This window comes from Mus caroli, unplaced genomic scaffold (genome assembly GCF_978045245.1).
Source record: "Mus caroli unplaced genomic scaffold, Mus_caroli_1 scaffold_12, whole genome shotgun sequence".
Taxonomy (NCBI): Eukaryota; Metazoa; Chordata; class Mammalia; order Rodentia; family Muridae; genus Mus; species Mus caroli.
In genome coordinates, this window is record NW_028227267.1 from 10,854,771 (window position 1) to 10,872,829 (window position 18,059).

The 18,059-nt window shown below is 41.8% G+C and overlaps 1 protein-coding gene across 2 annotated transcripts in view; it reads left to right on the forward strand.

Annotated features, from left to right (window-relative positions):
- The window catches only part of Cfap20dc (CFAP20 domain containing), a 248,739-nt gene that overhangs the window by 9,885 nt on the left and 220,795 nt on the right, over positions 1–18,059 (forward strand). The window contains exon 4 of one of the 2 annotated variants that reach the window (XM_029468705.2): positions 5,654–5,726. The exons of the other annotated variant lie outside the window; for it this stretch is intronic. Within the exon in view, the coding sequence (XP_029324565.1) occupies positions 5,654–5,726 (73 nt within the window). The remainder of the gene's footprint in view (positions 1–5,653; positions 5,727–18,059) is intronic. 2 annotated transcript variants of the gene reach the window in all.

The following is an 18,059-nucleotide window of genomic DNA, read 5'->3' on the forward strand; positions in this document are numbered from 1 at the left end:
ACACTGTCCACTTCTCCAGGGTGACACTGACTGTCACACTGTCTACCTCTCCAGGGTGACACTGTCACACTGTCTACTTCTCCAGGGTGACACTGACTGTCACACTGTCCACTTCTCCAGGGTGACACTGACTGTCACACTGTCCACTTCTCCAGGGTGACACTGACTGTCACACTGTCCACTTCTCCAGGGTGACACTGACTGTCACACTGTCCACTTCTCCAGGGTGACACTGACTGTCACACTGTCCACTTCTCCAGGGTGACACTGACTGTCACACTGTCCACTTCTCCAGGGTGACACTGACTGTCACACTGTCCACTTCTCCAGGGTGACACTGACTGTCACACTGTCTACTTCTCCAGGGTGACACTGACTGTCACACTGTCTACCTCTCCAGGGTGACACTGTCACACTGTGTACTTCTCCAGGGTGACACTGACTGTCACACTGTCCACTTCTCCAGGGTGACACTGACTGTCACACTGTCCACTTCTCCAGGGTGACACTGACTGTCACACTGTCCACTTCTCCAGGGTGACACTGACTGTCACACTGTCCACTTCTCCAGGGTGACACTGACTGTCACACTGTCCACTTCTCCAGGGTGACACTGACTGTCACACTGTCCACTTCTCCAGGGTGACACTGACTGTCACACTGTCCACTTCTCCAGGGTGACATTGACTGTCACACTGTCCACTTCTCCAGGGTGACACTGACTGTCACACTGTCCACTTCTCCAGGGTGACACTGACTGTCACACTGTCTACTTCTCCAGGGTGACACTGACTGTCACAGTGCCTACTTCTCCAGGGTGACACTGACTGTCACACTGTCCACTTCTCCAGGGTGACACTGACTGTCACACTGTCTACTTCTCCAGGGTGTGTATTGGCTTCTTTGAAACCTCTAACTCTAACCAAGATGACATACAATTGATGTTCAATAAGGTTGTTAAATTTGCCACAATAAGAAACTTTGACAATTCTGTTTCTAATTTCTAACTGTAAGCATGTGCCCTTGGTAATGACACTTTAGTGTATCATTCACCAATTAGATAAATCTCCGCCACCCGTCAGCGTGGACTGTGTTCTATGGAGCTGCCCAAGTGAGAAGCATCACTGTTAGACATAAATATCCAGAAGGGACTCAGTATCCAAGAGTTACGTTCAAAGTCATTGGTTTCCCCGCTGAATCATTTGAATCAAATTGTGTGTGTCCGGCCATCTGTATCCCTATAGCCTAAGTTCAGCTGCTCTGAAAGATGAGGATGGCTTCTTGTGGTTCCCCCAGGCCTCCTACTGCTACTTTGCTATTCTTTTTAAATTATGTCTTGCTCCATTTCAAACCCTTAAGTGACTGTGATCTCACCATTGTATTAAACGTTCTTAGCAGAGTGAATGGTCCTGTGTTCCCGAGCTAGTGGCAGGTTCTCAGCCCACCTTCACCTCTGGGAGCAACTGAGAGAGTTGGGGCCTCCTTGATAGGCTTGTCTCACTTCCTCCCAGGATATCTCAAAGTTTCCTTCTTCCTACCATAGACCAGAGTGTTGATACCCTTTTGTCTTTCCTCTTCTCCTGTCACCTCCCAAATGCCACCATGCCCTGGACTTGTGTTCAGTCTGTAGCTACATGCTCTCCCTGGTTATCAGCTTCAGGATCGTGGATTTTTAATGCCATTTCCATCTAAATTCCAGTCTTGCAGTCAGGTATTTTCTGGTCTATTTTCCTGGACTGTCTAAGAGTAGTGTATATAAAGTGCAGCTCCTGGCCAAGGCTGCTCAGAGTCCCTCTCCCTGTCTAGGCTGCCTGATTTGTTAGTAACTATGTTAGTAAAATGTCTTTTCAACTGAGGAGAGCAAAATTTTTCATTAAACCAGCTTCTATTTTCTTTATCCTCTTGTTGAACCCATTGAAAAGATATTGTTGTTACTGGCGAAAAGATTGAGCTTGCTTCTTACCCCTTGGTGCTGCTCACCCCACTCTCTCAGGTGTGGATTATTGCAGGTACTCTCTACTAGGGCACTCTACAGTCTGTTATCAAATTAGCCAGAGTAGACCCTTCAGTTATGAGTGACGTGTGCACCATGTTATTCCTCTCCTGAAAACCATCCCATTTCTTAAAAATAATTTCTCTACAGGAATATAAACTGTCTGGATCCCTCTTAACTCTCTGGCTCTCTCTCTGATTTCTCTTTCTCTGGCCTGTGTTCCATCCCTTCAAGTTGAGTTGTTATTTTGAAATCCAGCAGTGTCCTCTTTCTCAGCCTTTGCCAAGGCGTCATCTCTTGAGTGAGGCCCGGCTGACGTGTACTCAGGTCACACGCGTCTGTGTTTCAGCCCATCTCCACTTCCTGCCCTGCCCTCCTGCCATGAACAGCACTGATGATGCTGATGTGTCAGAGCTTTCATTGGTTTTCCAACCACTTTCAGAAAGCAAAGTCTACTGTCAGGAACAGTTTATTTTGTCTCATATACAGTCAAGTCAATCTGTATTGAAGAATTTCATAAATGAGTGGCTTTCCACTGGTTTTAGGTTGGCCCGTGTCTTTCCCATAGCCTTCAAGGCTCCGAATGATTGGATTTCAGATCTATTCTTTTCCTTCTTCAGCGTCTTATGTCAGCTGACTGAACATTCTGAGGTTCAATCCAGCTGCTATAGCCTTCCCCATGAACATCCCACTGTAAGATGGACTGCCTCCCCTACAGTCTGTTTCCCTCTCACCTCACCCCTCCTTTGCCTGGCCAAGGCCTGCGTATTCTTCCAAGCTCAGTTCCTGGGTTGCTCCTTGAAGACTACCTTCCCTGATCATCCGCATCCCCTCAGGCACTGAGAGTTAAATGTTGCCATAGAACCCTGGCCCTCTCATCTGTGAAACCGTATTGCACATTTTAAGAGACCACAGATTATGCCAGTCTTACTACAAAAACTTCAGCAAGTTTTGTGAACAATATGTGGTCAATAATCTTTATTAAATGATAACACTAACTCATACAAACGATTCTTTGAAGTATAGGTGGAAATTATTAACCCAGTTTTAGGGATGAAAAAGAAATTAAAGATGTGCTAAGGCTGAGTCTGGAACCATGGACTGAGTTCATCCTGAGTTTTCTGGGCAGTGAGGAGGACTAATTGTTGGGGCCTCATCCCACTTCTTGAATGGCATAATCCTTGTAAAATGGATGTGGCATATGCATTCTATCACTTGTTCTACTGTAAAACCACTGCTTAAAACTATCAGTATTTTATATGTTGAGTGTGTTTTTCAGTATTTAAAAGAAAAAGAAATAGGGGCTGTATCCCTTTAACAAGGAATTTCTATTCTATGTACTTGATGGGCTTTTTAAAGGTAGTAAGATCTATAGTCAGTGTTACTTGGGTGATTTTAAATACAGTGCAGACCGGAAGAGTTTAAATTTCCTAGGCCAGGGGAACCTCTACTGTGGTGGAGTTTATTTAGCATTGCTGATGTACAGATTCAGCCTGTCAAATAGTATCAAAGCTCTCTTATCTTTCTCAGACTAACACCACACACGAAAGCCTTTTGGAAACCGGGGCCTTCCTTGGTGTGTGAGAATATTGAATGGCAGAGTTCCTTGTCTAGAGAAAGGGATCTTTCCTTTCTAAGAATGCCCTGTTACATGGACCTCTTTGTGTGTGAAGGGAACGATATTGATTCCACAGCTCTGTGGTATACATTAGGGACCCTTTAAGGGGTGATTTCATTTGATCTGCTGTTCTCCAAGCTCTGCTGTAGCTGAGACCACTGTGGAATGGCACTACACTCAAATAGTCCAATCAGTGCGAGAGCCAGAGAGGTGGGCTGGCAGGGCTTATTTAAAGTAACCTCAGGCCCCATTTCACATTGGTTTTGTGGGTCAGAACTCTGGTTGCTACATTGAGTCTGTCCATAAGTGTGGTAGAACACATTCCTAGAGAATTGTCTAGGTTAGAGCCTCTTCTAGGCCTTTCCTCTCCACATTTCTGTTCTGCTTACCTTAGAATTTTCCTCTGAACACATTTATGAGCTTGGAAATTTAAAAGAAGTTATTCTTGTATAAGTGATGGAAATATTAATAAGCATTAGTAAACATGTTTGGCCAATTATATATTTTATAGAAAATATTGGGATAAAACATAGATGTAGCATATATTGCTCAGGAATGTTGTAAAGAGTTTACATCAGGAATCACAAACCAGAAAGTCTTTGTATGAAATGATCAACAATATTGTATTGCTGATGTAAAATATTTAAATTTATTTCATTTACTATTAGAATAAATAAAACATATTATCACCTTAAATTAGTTGCTTTTCTTAGAGTCCTATGTCTGTCTGTCTATCTGTTGGTCTTTCTTTTCTCTCTTTCTGTCTCTCTTTAAGTCTCTCTGTGTCTGTCTCTCTGTCTCTGTCTCTGTCTCTCTCTTTGTCTCCCCCCCTACTCTGTGTGTGTATGTGAGTGTGTTTGTGTGCACGCATGTGCACTAAATCCAGCTTTGTCCACATTGAGCAAGCATTCTAGCCATAGACAGGTTCTGAACCTGAGGTTGACCTTGACTTCCTGCTCTTCCTGCTTCTACTTCCCAACGGCTGGATTGCAGAGGACCACAGTCACACCTGTTCTTCCTTAAAGTCTTCTTTTCTGACCGAGCTTTTGGGTCATAGACAAAGTTAAAGACATTGCTATGTTCTACACAATCCTTTGTATACACTGCAGATTTGTTCCTAACCTGTCTCTTTCAGAAGGGGTGAACCTTGTGGGGTTTGTTGTCATTTTTTCTTTCAACAAGATTTGAACCCAGCATCTCCTGTGTGCCCTGCCTGCCAAGTTCTTCTACCATCCACCTCTATCAATACCCTAAGAAGGATAGCACTAACACTGCTGCTAAAGCACAGTCAATTGGGAGACCAATCAGAATTTCAGAACCTTACAGGGAAGGAATTAAGTGACCTGTTGTAGAACTGTAAAAATGGACTGGCTTTATTTAAGCAGTTACAGACTTTAGCTATCCAAAGTGCCACATGGGTTGGTTTCTTTCCAAATATTTTTATCCATATGAAACTAGTGATAGGGAATAAAAGCTATCAGTACTCAGTGAGCCTTAATTAAGAGCCTGTTAAGAAAGGACTGTAAGTGAGTCTGTGCTCCTTCACCCAGCTCACTGTAGACACTGTTAGGACCGTATGATCTAGATCTGCTTCACTGCGCCTCCCGCCGTACTTGTCAGAATTCAAATCGCTCTTCTTGAGCTGCTCTTCTTTATTGAGTTGTTTAGTAAGACTATAAAACCCACCAGTGAATGAAAATAATTGCCACAAGTTTTTATGACCACACTGATGACAATCTATATAGTTCAGTTTTATATGTGTGTGTGTGTGTGTGCGCGCGCAGAGTGAATAAAAATCCTGTTTTTTATTTTCATAAAAATTTCACCAGTGCCCCAAATGGAACTTTAAATGGCAGCATTGGTTGCCTTTGATTCAGTTGTCCCAGAGTCTTCAGCTTTCAAGTCAGGTTATAAATCACGCATGTGTTACTGCAGGCCTGTCTGCTCCTGAGGTACTAAGCTCTGCAGTGACTGTATGTGTGTTTATGTGTGCATACAAGTGGCCTGAACATTTCACTACGTATTTTTTCTCTCTCTTCTAGTTGGACTGATCCAGAGGTTTCTTGTGCTTCAGATTTACATACCCCTGGGACAGGACTTCTCCACTGAATTACTGTAAGATATACAGGACTTCTTTGAATGTTTTATGTGCATTAGACATTTGATCAATTGAAGCAGTACAAACATTAATTGCAAGTGGCAGGGTTTTTTCATTAAATAGTAGTGACTTACCAGGTTGACATGAAGTAATTAAGATAATTTAATTGTATTTCTTGGCTATCACTGTACCGTGTCATTTCTTGGGAGAAAGAAGGCAGGTCTTACCTGTCTCAGAAGACGCGATCCAGTATGATTTTACATTGTCCTGTGTCTTAGCAGAACTATAGTTGGCTAACAGTGATTGAAAGACTTCTTAATACTGTAGTATTAAGTTCTGACATATTGGTTCATTTTGTGAGTGTAGAAACAGATTGAAGTCTGTTTATTTTCATTGACCTTGCAAGATTGTCTAGTAAGAGCAAAAAAAAAAAATTACTTTTAGTCAATTGTGAACTGTGTGTTGTGTGAGATAACAGTAGTAATACAAATAACATTTAATTTGTAGATTCATACAGAATTGAATATTTTCTAAGATTTCATTGATGAATTTATGCATTTAAAAAAACCATTACATGTTTTGCTTTGTTTTTAATTAAAAGCTATATACAGTTTAAGCTTAGGCATTTGTCTTCCATCCTGGACAAAAGTGAGTTGCTAATTAACAGTTTTGTTCTAGCTTTATCAGGGCTCAATGCAAACTAAAGGAGAAAGGGGGGGGGAGAGAGAGAGAGAGACAGACAGACAGACAGAGACAGACAGAGAGAGACAGACAGAGACAGATAGAGAGAGACAGACAGAGAGACAGAGACAGACAGAGACAGAGAGAGAACACATTCTTAGTTTATGAGAGTTATTAATTACTCCCTGTGCCAGCTAGGGAATTAGTGAGTTTTAATTTGTCCAAGAATCTGACTTTTAGCTTTCAGACAGAGCCTTGTTTCTTGAATAAAACAGATAAATGGAACAGCATTCACTTAGGTTTTACTCAACTTTAAGGCCCTGTGAACTTGTAAGATCTTCTTTTATCATCTTCCATAGCCACCACCATTCTTTAAAGTAGTTCTTAGAGAGAAGACCAAAGCATCATTTGATGCTCTTATGCACCACTTCCTGGTTTCTGCGGAAAGAGCATTTTCAGGACTCTAAAAGCCCAGAAAGTGCTGCCGAAAGCTTTATTTGCAGCACAAGAGAGTGATTTCTGAATTGAAAGAAAGCAAATTATGTTTCAAACTTGTAAAGCTATTTACATATAGATCCGATTCTGCTTTCCTTTTTACCCAGACCTCACCATCCACACCTTGCATTTCTTCTAAGCAGTGTTAAAGGTGTTCCCCGTCAGCCTTTTGATCAGAGACCTTTGAGTCCCTTGGCTGGACCTTAGAACAGGATTCCTTGTGAATGAGACCTCTTGTTTTCTTGGTAAAATTAAGCTTTATTTGTGCATAAGCACTTGAGCATATCACCCTAGGCTAAGTGGCACACTGTCTTAGTTAATTTAAATGACAATTAAAGCTTTAATTATTAAAAAGCCAACAGGTGTTTTTAACCTGGTCCTAGCAGGAGAGAAGGCAGTACCTAAGTCAACCCGACTCTCTGCTGCCATACTGCTGGTGCTCTCGCCTGTTTCAGTATGGGAAGCATTTTTGAGATGAGTCGAGGATTAATGATTAGATTGCAAATACGGTTCATTACAATCATTGATTTCTATGTTCTCATGTCCACATGGAAAGTGAGTTGATTTTCTAAATGATTTTGGTTTTGTAATTTAGGAAAGTAAATTCTCCTGGACAAAAAAGCTAAAATTATTCAGTGGCATGGGTGAGTACTCTCTGTCCTGACCAGACTGTGTCCGTTTATCTTATATGGACAGAATTTGTTACTGATAGTCAAAAGAGTTCTGTTTTGTGCAGAAATGACAGGAACCATGTTTTCGACAAAAGGAAGACAGAATGATAGGTATAGACTTTCCTTCTCACACGTTTTCCCCCTTGCCTTAAATGAAAGGGCTTTCTTTCAGTACCCTTCCTGTTGCAGTGTTCCTAGCAGCATAGCCCTAGGCTATTTTAAATAATACATTTCTCTAACAAGCTTGGAAAGTCACCTAGCGGAACCATATCTGGCTTCTAAATTTCTCCATTGTCAGATCAGGGGAAGGCATTTTGTTTCACAAAGGTTTTTGTTATACATCAAGAGCTTTTCATAAGTGTAATCTTGCCTGCTAGTTTAGGAGTTTAGCCATCATTTCCTCACCTCTTCCTGTGTCTTTTATGCCGCCCGGATGATTTATTGTGCCCAGGAGGATGTGGTGTGCAGGGACTGGGGGATGCTTTAGAACTGGCAGCTGCTCAGCTTGAGGGTTTCTTCATTCAGTGGGAAATTACTAAAGACCTAGTATTATCTGGCAGTCTGCTGCCCCAGGGATTTGAAATTACTTGAATCTGCGCTGGTCTCCCCACCCTCGCTGCTGTTTTTCTTACTTTCCAAACACCATTACCATTGTCTTGGTTGTTCCAGCTTCCTCTGGACTTCCCAGCTTCCTCCCTCTACTGTGTCCACACTGACTGCAGTTACTGTGAGCTGTCGCAAGAAGACAAGTGGGAATTTCCACAGGCCAGCCATAGATGAGCGCCTGTGGATTCACCATTCTGTGTGTGTGTCCTGGTTCATCCTTTTCTCTTCTCAGACCCTCTACTTCGAGTGTGGCCTGCTCAGGCACCGTGTCAGGCACCATGTCTTCCCATCCTCAGGCTCTAGTCCTTTCTTGAAAACCAGGTGATATCCCTTTTTTAGATTCTGGTGCACAATTAGTTTCTGTTCCCAACTCTTCCAAGCCAGTCCCTACTCTGAAGAAGCTCTTCTTCCCAAAGGCTGTTTGTTAATCCTCCCTCAAACTAATTGAGACCCATCTCCGAGGCCTCTTTCTAACACCTCCCTTATTTTCTTTATTGAAACCTGAAAAGAGCCTAGTTATGGACTTGAGCGATAAGAGTTTTGAGTTCCATGAACACAGACTGTGTCTATTAGACTCAGCACACCGTTCTGGCACTTAGCAGTGGTTCTGAAATATGGGTGCATGGGCGAGATGGTGGGTGGTGTACTACTGAGTCAAGAGTCTAATCTTTCCTATCCATTGTACTCTGAGAGCACATGATCCATTTATTTCTCAATAAATGTTAGGATGACAGAAGAACAAGCTCTCCAGGGACTGTGAAGTGTAAGGTAGAAGAAAGGATACCAACAGCTCTACAGTGGAACGCTGGGGAACATAGTGGTAGATTATGCAGTTTGCCTCACCTATGGAGTAACAGTAATAACCCACCACAGGAACATTATAGATGCTGTGTGAAAAACTAGTGCAAAGTAGCAATGGTTTCTACTTACTAAACATGATCTATCTAGGAGCTACAGTATCATTCTAGACAGTTTGTTTAGCTTAGTAAACATAAAAAATAAGCTGCTTGGCAGGTCATAACTATTAGCCATTGGTCACTGATGAAGCGGAAGTCTAAAAGATGAAGGGACTGGCTGGTCAGTGTGTGTCGTCCTATTCATTCCTGAAGCTGGGGTTCAGATATTAAGTTTATGGTGAGCACCTGTGCTCCTCATCACTGTCCCATGGCCTTACTTGCCAACCTGATGCTTTTCTGGCTATGTATATACAGTGAGAGTAGATCACTGCAGAAAAATCCTCCATTTGAATCTTACCACAAGATGAACGTGCAAAGCCCCATACGTCTTCAGGGGTTTCTCATAACAGTATAATCAGAGAAAGAAAAGGTTTTCTTGCTGGGCTCTTTCCACTTCACTCCTGTGAAGGAAATAGATGAGTGACTCGAACTTTTTGCTATTGTTGATCTTCCCATTAATCTTTTGGAAAAAATCAAGAACACAACCTGTTTGTTGATTCTTTACTTTGGTTTCTGTGTAGACATCTATTTCTTTTAAATATCAAAAAGCAATATCATTCAACATCTTGTACTCACGGCTAAGATGGCTACAGACCATCCCAAGATGCAAGGAGAGTTTCACTGTCCCAGCACGCGTTTTTAGCTCTGAAGTAGCAGGATCCCTCTGGAACTTTTCAGTACGGGTATCAGCCCACAGTTTTGCTGTCAGCATGTCCCCTACTTTTTAACAAAGGTCATTTTGATTTGCATCATTTGTGGTATTAATTGCAGTTTTCCAAAGTATTTTAGTGTAACTATGCCCAGCTGGCCTGACTAAACAACAGCTTTGTAAAACTTTTCCTTTTTTGTAACTTTCTACATTGTATTGTGATGCACTCTTGGGCAGCAGTTGTAGGTGCTGACACCTGGTGCTGCTCAGGAGGAGCACCCGAACCTGCGCTGTTGGGGAAGATCTAACTGCATCTCGAATAGAAATCCACTGTTGCTCTCCTTCAAGCCCTCAGTCATACTGAATGAGTTTGCATTCATTTGAGCAGACACTATTGAGCTGCGTGAGTTCTTTGCTCTGTCCTGATTCTGTCATTATCTCAGTGAATCCTGAGATTTTAGACTTTTTTGTCGCCAGTGAGTTGACTTTTTTTTTTCAGCCAGATCAGCCAGTGCTTTTTTCGGTATGTGGGGTGAAAACGCTGTGAAAGCCCAGGTGTTAGACTTGATGTGCTACGGGTAGAAGTTTAGGTTCTCAGCCCACGGGTCTTGGAGGATGTTATTGCTACAAGGCTTCATATATTAGGCCCTCAGATGTTGAGGGTGTTGTTGCTTGTGAATCTGACAAAGGAAACACTAGGGGTTTTTTTGTTTGTTTGTTTTGTTTTGTTTTTTTTTTTAAAGAAAGATCCCCAAAAGAGTGTGTAGCTTCAGCATCCTTCGATGGTGCACTGCAACAGTCTGACGCTGAAACTGTATCTGAATAGAACCTAGAATTAAAGCCTGCAATTTATGTTTATTCCAGAATTTTTCTATTGTGTTAGCCATCCCAGGTGCATAGCCTTGGGCCTGATGGCTACAAGTGCATCGCTGTTCTTCCTCAGCATGTGGGAATAGGAGATGATTATGGTCGTAGTTAATTGTAGACAGTGTTTCTCTGCCTATCCTAAGAAATTTTAGGTCCATGAAGACTTCAAAGCTGCCTTTCCCAACTCTATATTATAGAAAATTGACAAAAAAAAGCTCTCCCCTGAGGCTAACTTCATGAAAGCGTCACTTACATGACCTTTTCTGCTCAGTACTTCGTGAAGCAGACCGAGAAGTCAGAGACACTGTGCTGCTTCTTGCCTACCGCGACCACGTCAGAAACAGCAGACCCGCCCGGAGATTCTCTCCTGTTCCCTTCCTATACCTGACATCATTTTGGCTTCTGAAAGCCAGCACAATTGAGAGAATACCTGGATTTGGTATCTTCAGGTCAGGGTGACATTGGCAAAAGCTTTTGAGATTGTGTCCATTTAACCAAGCACAAGCCATTGTAGGAAATTTGCTTTCTTATCTCCTTGGTCATTTTGACACCTTCCCTTGAAAAACATAATGGTCACTGTCTCACTCCCAAGTTACTTGTAAAAAGAGACAGTATTATGTTATCCAATGAAATCCTTTTTTCCTTCTGAGAAATCTTTTCTGTTACCACCTGTAAAGTGCCTCAGACTGGGGAAGTGGCAGCAGCAGCTCACTTTGCACAAGTGCTGTCTACTGGAGCAGCAGTGCATGTTTCTTTATCATTCTGAATGCATCTCAGATCTCATCCCACCTTCTATTTTTTTCTTTTTAAAATCATCAGTATTTAAATCTCATTATTTTAATTATGTCCAATTAAATGTACTTGCATAATCAGTGCACTTTGTTACATGCATTAGTAAAGAGAGCACTTTAAGATGCTTTGCATACTGACTTTCTCAAGGTATTAAATTTGCATGCCTTAAAATAGGTTTCATGTAGAAGTTTTAGATAACACATGTGACAGGTATATAAATCAGATGTCATATGCTTTACTTGTTAAACATGCTTGTAAAAGGTCTTTCCTCGTGTCTTAATTTAGCTTCCTTTATTTATTTAAATTATTTTGTAGCACCCTTTATGTAACCAAGATATTTGTCCAAAATGAAAATGAAATACCAGCAACAGAAAAACTACACATATGTATATAATTGGAAGAGTTCTTATTCTGAAAAAATCATAACAAAAGGCTACATATTTTTTAGGCTTTGTGTAGTTAGTAATTGCTTCTTACCAGTAGGCAGGGTGTAAGTCAGGATCCTGTGGTCAGGGCTCCATGAGCTTGAGAGACACTGGCCATGTATTAGCATGGTGATGCTAGGCAAGGCACTGAACCCTCTGGGTATGACCATCTCATCTGCACATCAGGGAAGAGATGAATATCCACTTACTGGGATTTATAACTTTTACATCTCCTTAGATGAGAATACAGTGATATTTAATATTTAAAGTACTCATCTGAAATACTTTAAGTTGCCTAAGAAAGTTTCATGGCACTAGTTCTTGAAGAGAGAGACCCCTTAGAGGAGGTTCTCCTCAGAAGCTTGTGTTACTGCTGACTTGGGGTCCTCTACTAAAAGGAAAAGATTGGCAGGGCAAGGAGAGAGGGGAGCTTTGCTGCTGCAGTGTTGAAGCTGGATGTCCACCCACTGGTAGCCAGAGAGCTCATATTATAGTCTTGGTTCTAGCAGAGTCCAGAGGACTACACCAGCTGTGAGACCAACGATTCAGACTCTGAGGGGACACATGTGGGGACTGGAAGTTACAGGTGATTGACAGAGCTTTGTTCTCTGACACTTTTAGCTGCCCTTTACCTTCCCTCAGTGGGATCATTTAGGATGACCTAGCAAGTACACATCTCCCAATTGATCTCTTTTTCTTTTATCTCCTTTCAGGAAAATGAGTCTTCAATAGTTCTATCTGTTTATCATCTATCTGCCTATCTATCTATCTATCTATCTCATCTATAGATCTATCATCTATATATCATTTATATATCTATCATCGGGAGATATATTTTCACTGATTTGCATCTCATTTGGTCTCACTGTATTTTATATTTATTCTGATAGTTCATTATAAATATTCAAATAAAAGTAATTTGAAACAGCTACAAAAATGTGGGATTTACATAGTCTTACTGATAAAATGTGTGGTCATGTTTAATGTTTCCACTAATGGGACATTCATATATATATACCACTTATAACTCTCATAACATGAAGATGCCCTTTGTTAATATATAAGTAATATCATGAAATTTATCTGGCTTTGATTAACTTGGCAAATATAACATACAAGGAAAATTCCTACTATGGGGATATATCATAGCCATAGTTTTTGATTTTGAAAAAGTTTCTATTATGGGTCTTTAAAAAGAAATGTATTTGTGTGTATGTGTGAATGAGGGCAGGTTCCCTGAAGGCCAGAGGCATTAGGTCTCCAGGAACTGGAGTTACAGGCAGTTGGTGAGCCATCAGACACAGGTACTGGGAATTGAACATGGGTCCTCTACAAGAGCAGTACCCACTCTTAACTGATGATCTGTCTCTAGCCCCAACTCTAACCAGAACATGAGATATTGGAGAGCCCAGGCATAATGCATTCTGATGAGGCTATCATTAAACTTTGAATCTTTTGATCCTATTTGTAAAAGATATTGCCAAGATATTACAATAGATTGCAGCAGCGCTAGTTGAACTATGTGTTACTTACAGATAGATAACATAGTACCTAATCCACAGCAATCTGTAGATGGCAGTCTCCTGTTGTTATCTCTAAACCTTTGAACTCCTTTTGCTGTTTTCGGTTTGTTATGTTGTATGCTCGGGCAGCAGGGAGGAGGAAAAGTGTGAAGACAAAGGTGGTTCAAAGTTGGTGAGATGGTAATAGTCACATTTAGGATTCCTTTAATAGAAAGAAAGTTTCAGAGCTAGGTAAAAGAATGTTTAAAATGATGTGATAATGATTTTGAAATGGCTCTGTATTACTTCTGTTACTTCAGAAACAGCCATGTAACTTTCCACTTTCAAATCTTACATACATATTAAGATGAGAATGTTTATATGTTTAGGATGAGTACAGGAGCCAGTGCTTCACCAAAAGGTTGAGATCCACAGGTATAGTTCAGTCATCTCTCTAAAGCTGGATAGATAAAACTGAAAATGACATTGCAAGTGTTGGTCACATTCAAATTCTGTTTAAGGTAGCTGGGTATCTGCTTTAATTTAAACAATGATTGGAATCTCTATTTTAAGTTATAGAAGTTGGTCTTGGGCATTCTGAGCTCCATCCAAGCTCGCTACAGAGTTGATTGTCACTGGGCATCATGGGCTTTTCTGGGGCTGACCCTAGCCAGCTCTGCCTCCTTAGATTACTCTGTTGCCCTTACTTGCTGTAGCCACCTTGGTATTGAATTCCTCATGTACTCTCGTGTTGCTGCCTCAAGTTTTCATCCAGTTAGTTTTATTCCTTCACCTTTTACACATTAGCTATCCTCTAAGGGCAAATCAGACTGTAGACTGTGCGTTACTGTTCTGCTGCAATGGAAAACCTGACCAAAAGAAAAGGTTTGTTTTGGATCATGGTTGAGAGGGGCTACAGTCCACCATGGCAGCAAGGCACAGCAGCAGGAGTGTGAGGCCTGGCTGCCAGTCAAGAAACAGAGAAAGCAGGAGGAAGTGGGGCTGGCATTTAACCTCAAAATTCACCCCCAGGAACAGACTTGCAGCAGTAAATCCCCACTCCCCAAACAGTGGCACCAACTGAGGACTGAGTGTTCAAACATGAGACTATGGGGATATTTCTCATTGGGTCATATATTGATCCTCTCAGGATATTCCCTGGGTCCTCTGCTTCCTAGGTGTCTCCATAGTGGTAGACGTGATTTCTTTGAAGGGAAGGACTACAACTTAGACATTATTTGTGATCTCCATAATACCAAGAATATATGCATGGTGAGTTCTTAATGAGATTGGTTGTATTGTGCTATAGTGAAATATCTTGATAAACTGTATATTGCTATAAGAAGTAAAAACAAAGAGGAAAAAGGATCACATTAAGAAAGGAGACAAAGATAATTAGCAAAGGGCTCTGGTCAGCTTGCTTCCCTCAGCCCTGTGTTTCCGAAAAACTAATGAGTGGCCGTAATTCCTCCCATGTATGAAGCAAGTTTCTCCTAGCCACACTTTACAGGATGACAACTATATCAACAGGGAAGGTTACATATGGGAAAGGAGGAGTGAATTTTCTCAAAATGGTCATAAAAGTGATTTTCAAGGCTGGACTGAAGCTATGGAGCACAACGTGTAACTGCAATGAAAACTGTTTCTAAGCCTGTAGTCGAACTCCCTGAAGACTACTTTAATTAAATCCAAGCAGTTTCCCTGTTTATTGGAAGACTTTAGTGATCTTACATTTTCTATCTGTTTCATACTTAAAAGGCTATTACAATAAACGGTTCAAAACAATGACGATGAATTCTCAGTATAGTTAGAGGTGGGCTGCATTTGTCAGCAGTAAATAGAAGCAGCTGCTTTGCTTAGCACACTCTCTTTCCCCCTAAGGTTAAATGCTAGTGATTTATAATATGGAAATAAAATATCTGAGCATTATTAAAAGTAGTACATTATTATCGATATGCACAGTGATTTCAAATAAATATACAAATCGGCCATATTGTCACAAGTGATGTCTTAGCATTCATAAAAACCTCTAGCAGCTCAGTTTTCAGTTATAGGCAATTCATAAATCTTACCAGTTTCCTGATTTTCAATAGAGTAAAAATGCTGAGCCCCAAAAGATTTCTTATCCCCTCCCTGTGTGTGTGTGTGTGTGTGTGTGCGCGCGCGCGCGCGCGCGTGCCGTATGCATGTATGTGGGTATATAACCTATGCCACACATATGGAGGTCAATACAAGAAATCAGCCACCTTTCTCTGTCGCCTGCAGTCTTGAGAGTGAATCTCCTAAACTGGAAGCCTGGAGATTCACCATTTCAGCTAAGCTGTTCACCAATAAGCTCTCAGGTCCAGCTCTGGCTGCAGTGCTCACACTGCCAGTGCTGGGGTTACACCCGTGCCAGGCTTTCACATGGGTGCTCAGATAGCAAACTCAGGTCCTTATGCCCTGAGCCATCTCCTCAGCCCACAGTCCTCAGGCTGTTTAGTGTCAATGCCAGGTCTAAAATCCTAGACTCCTGGCTAACTGACCTTCTACTGTCTTATCCCTGCCCCCCAACACACACACACAGGGTTGGGGATTGAACCCAAGATTTCATGCACAGTAGGCAAGTGTTCTCCCAAAGAGTGCAAACCCGCAGCCATTCCCTGTGTATCCATGCTGTCTTTTAGTGCTTGTGCTGCAAAAAGAAGATAAGATAGCCTAACTTCATAATCATGGGTTCTGACATATTTATATGTGCATTTATTTCTGCAGCTGCTTTTGACTCTTTATTGCAAAGGGTTAGCTCTGTTACTACAATCCAGGTTTATTTACTCTCTTACTCATCTCTAACAAGTAACAGAAGTAAACTGTTTGAATCACAACTAGCAAGGAAAGTAAACCAAGGACAAATAACTTTACAACTTTTTACATGATCATTCAGTGGACGGCCAGAATTCTATTAAATCATCTCAAGGAGAGATGGCAAATTATCTGAACAAAGGGACCCAGCACTCACCTGCCCCTCAGGAGGAACCAAGTGACAGGTGCATAGTTGCAGATGAATCATAAGAGATTACTGAAGTCAGTAGTAAAAATGGAAACATTTTAAGATACAGAAACCTAGGGCCAAAGCACAGTCAAAGAGATGAAATACACCAGTGCCCAGCACGCAGACTCCACAGTGGGTGCTCCTCTACGGGAATACAGAGAAAGAAAGACTTCTAGCAACCTGCTATCATGGAAACTAGCAATGATAGCTAGCTAGCTATTGGAAACTAACAACCTTCCCAGGTGGTAGCCCAACTATATGTGTAACTTGAGGTCTGCACAGAAACCTGTCTTTGAAAAGGATTTCACATCATCTCAGTGATTCCTCAGTGAGCTGTAGGAACTGTGTGGACAACTCTGAATGTGGACAACAACTCTAGGAAGCCTAACCAGCTGGCATGCCTGAGTTGGAATGAAGGTCGGGTGTTTTCTTCTCTCTCCCTTCTCCTACCTTTAAGGTATAGTATCTCCCAGAGAGGAATCAGGAATGGACTGAGGCTGAATCCACAACATTCCTCTGAGCTAAAGTGGTTGCAGAGCAAGTAAGAGCAAAGGTCCTCCCTATTCCCAGTGCTGTGAGTGCACAGATATTCCACTGTGCTAGCTCAGCAAATGGCTGCCACATGGACTAAGTGTGGCTCTGTGGGATACTTCTGTAACAAATGTATTGAATGGAAATGGGTACTACAACACAGAGGGAAATAGAGAGTGTCTGCTCAAGGCCTGGGGGCATCCAAACACAAGTAATGGCCTAGCGTGAGTAGTTCTTTCTGCGGCCAATAGTGAAAGCACTTACTCACCCGCCATCCCAATCCTTAGCACCACACACACTGTGCTCACTATTAAGGCAGATAGCATGTGCTGTGACTCTGTCCCTGCCCCCGTTTGCACACACACTCATAAGAGCAGGCTTTTTAAAAACCATAGAGCTTTAACTATAATTCTGCTCTAAAAGTGCATAACCTGAGAAGAGGATGGAGGGAAAGAAACTTTACCCAGTGCCAGCAGTGGCCTCTGTTCTTATTTGTTCTGCAAACACTTTAGCTGAGAGAATTCTGTGGATCCTGACACAATCCATTGCTGGTTGATCTCTGGGGGCTATTGTAGCTTAAAGGATGGGAGAAAGGAGGAGAGAAGAGACCTGATCATCATTCCTCCTCAGGTGCATGCATGTGCTGTACCTTTGTGGTCTTTATTGTCTGTAGGCCCCAGGCTTTGATCAAAAGCAACTGAGATGGCTCAGTGTGATTACCATAAAAAGAGTGCTTGGATTTCTGAACCAGCTGTCCCTGTGAAGCTTTTGTGCCTGCACACACTATCTAGTTATAGAATAAGTGCTTCAGTGCCATTTTCATAATTGGTGCAGCCCAGGCTAGTGGCTCTTGACAGATATTAAAGTTGGTATAAGCAATGCCTAGTGAAATCTACTGTCTCATGATCAGCACTACCACTACAACCACCAGCAGAAGTTACACATGATGTACCCCATACACTGTGTATACCATACATGTCTGAACTGTTAGTGTCTACATTGTGGGTCCCCAACTCCAGTATGCTATGCAGTGTGCCCACATTGCACTACTCACAGCCAAAGACGTTACAGAGGTATTACCCTATGGTGCATAACTGGAAATACACTCAGTGTTGCATAACAAGCTGATACCACAAAAAGGCACGTT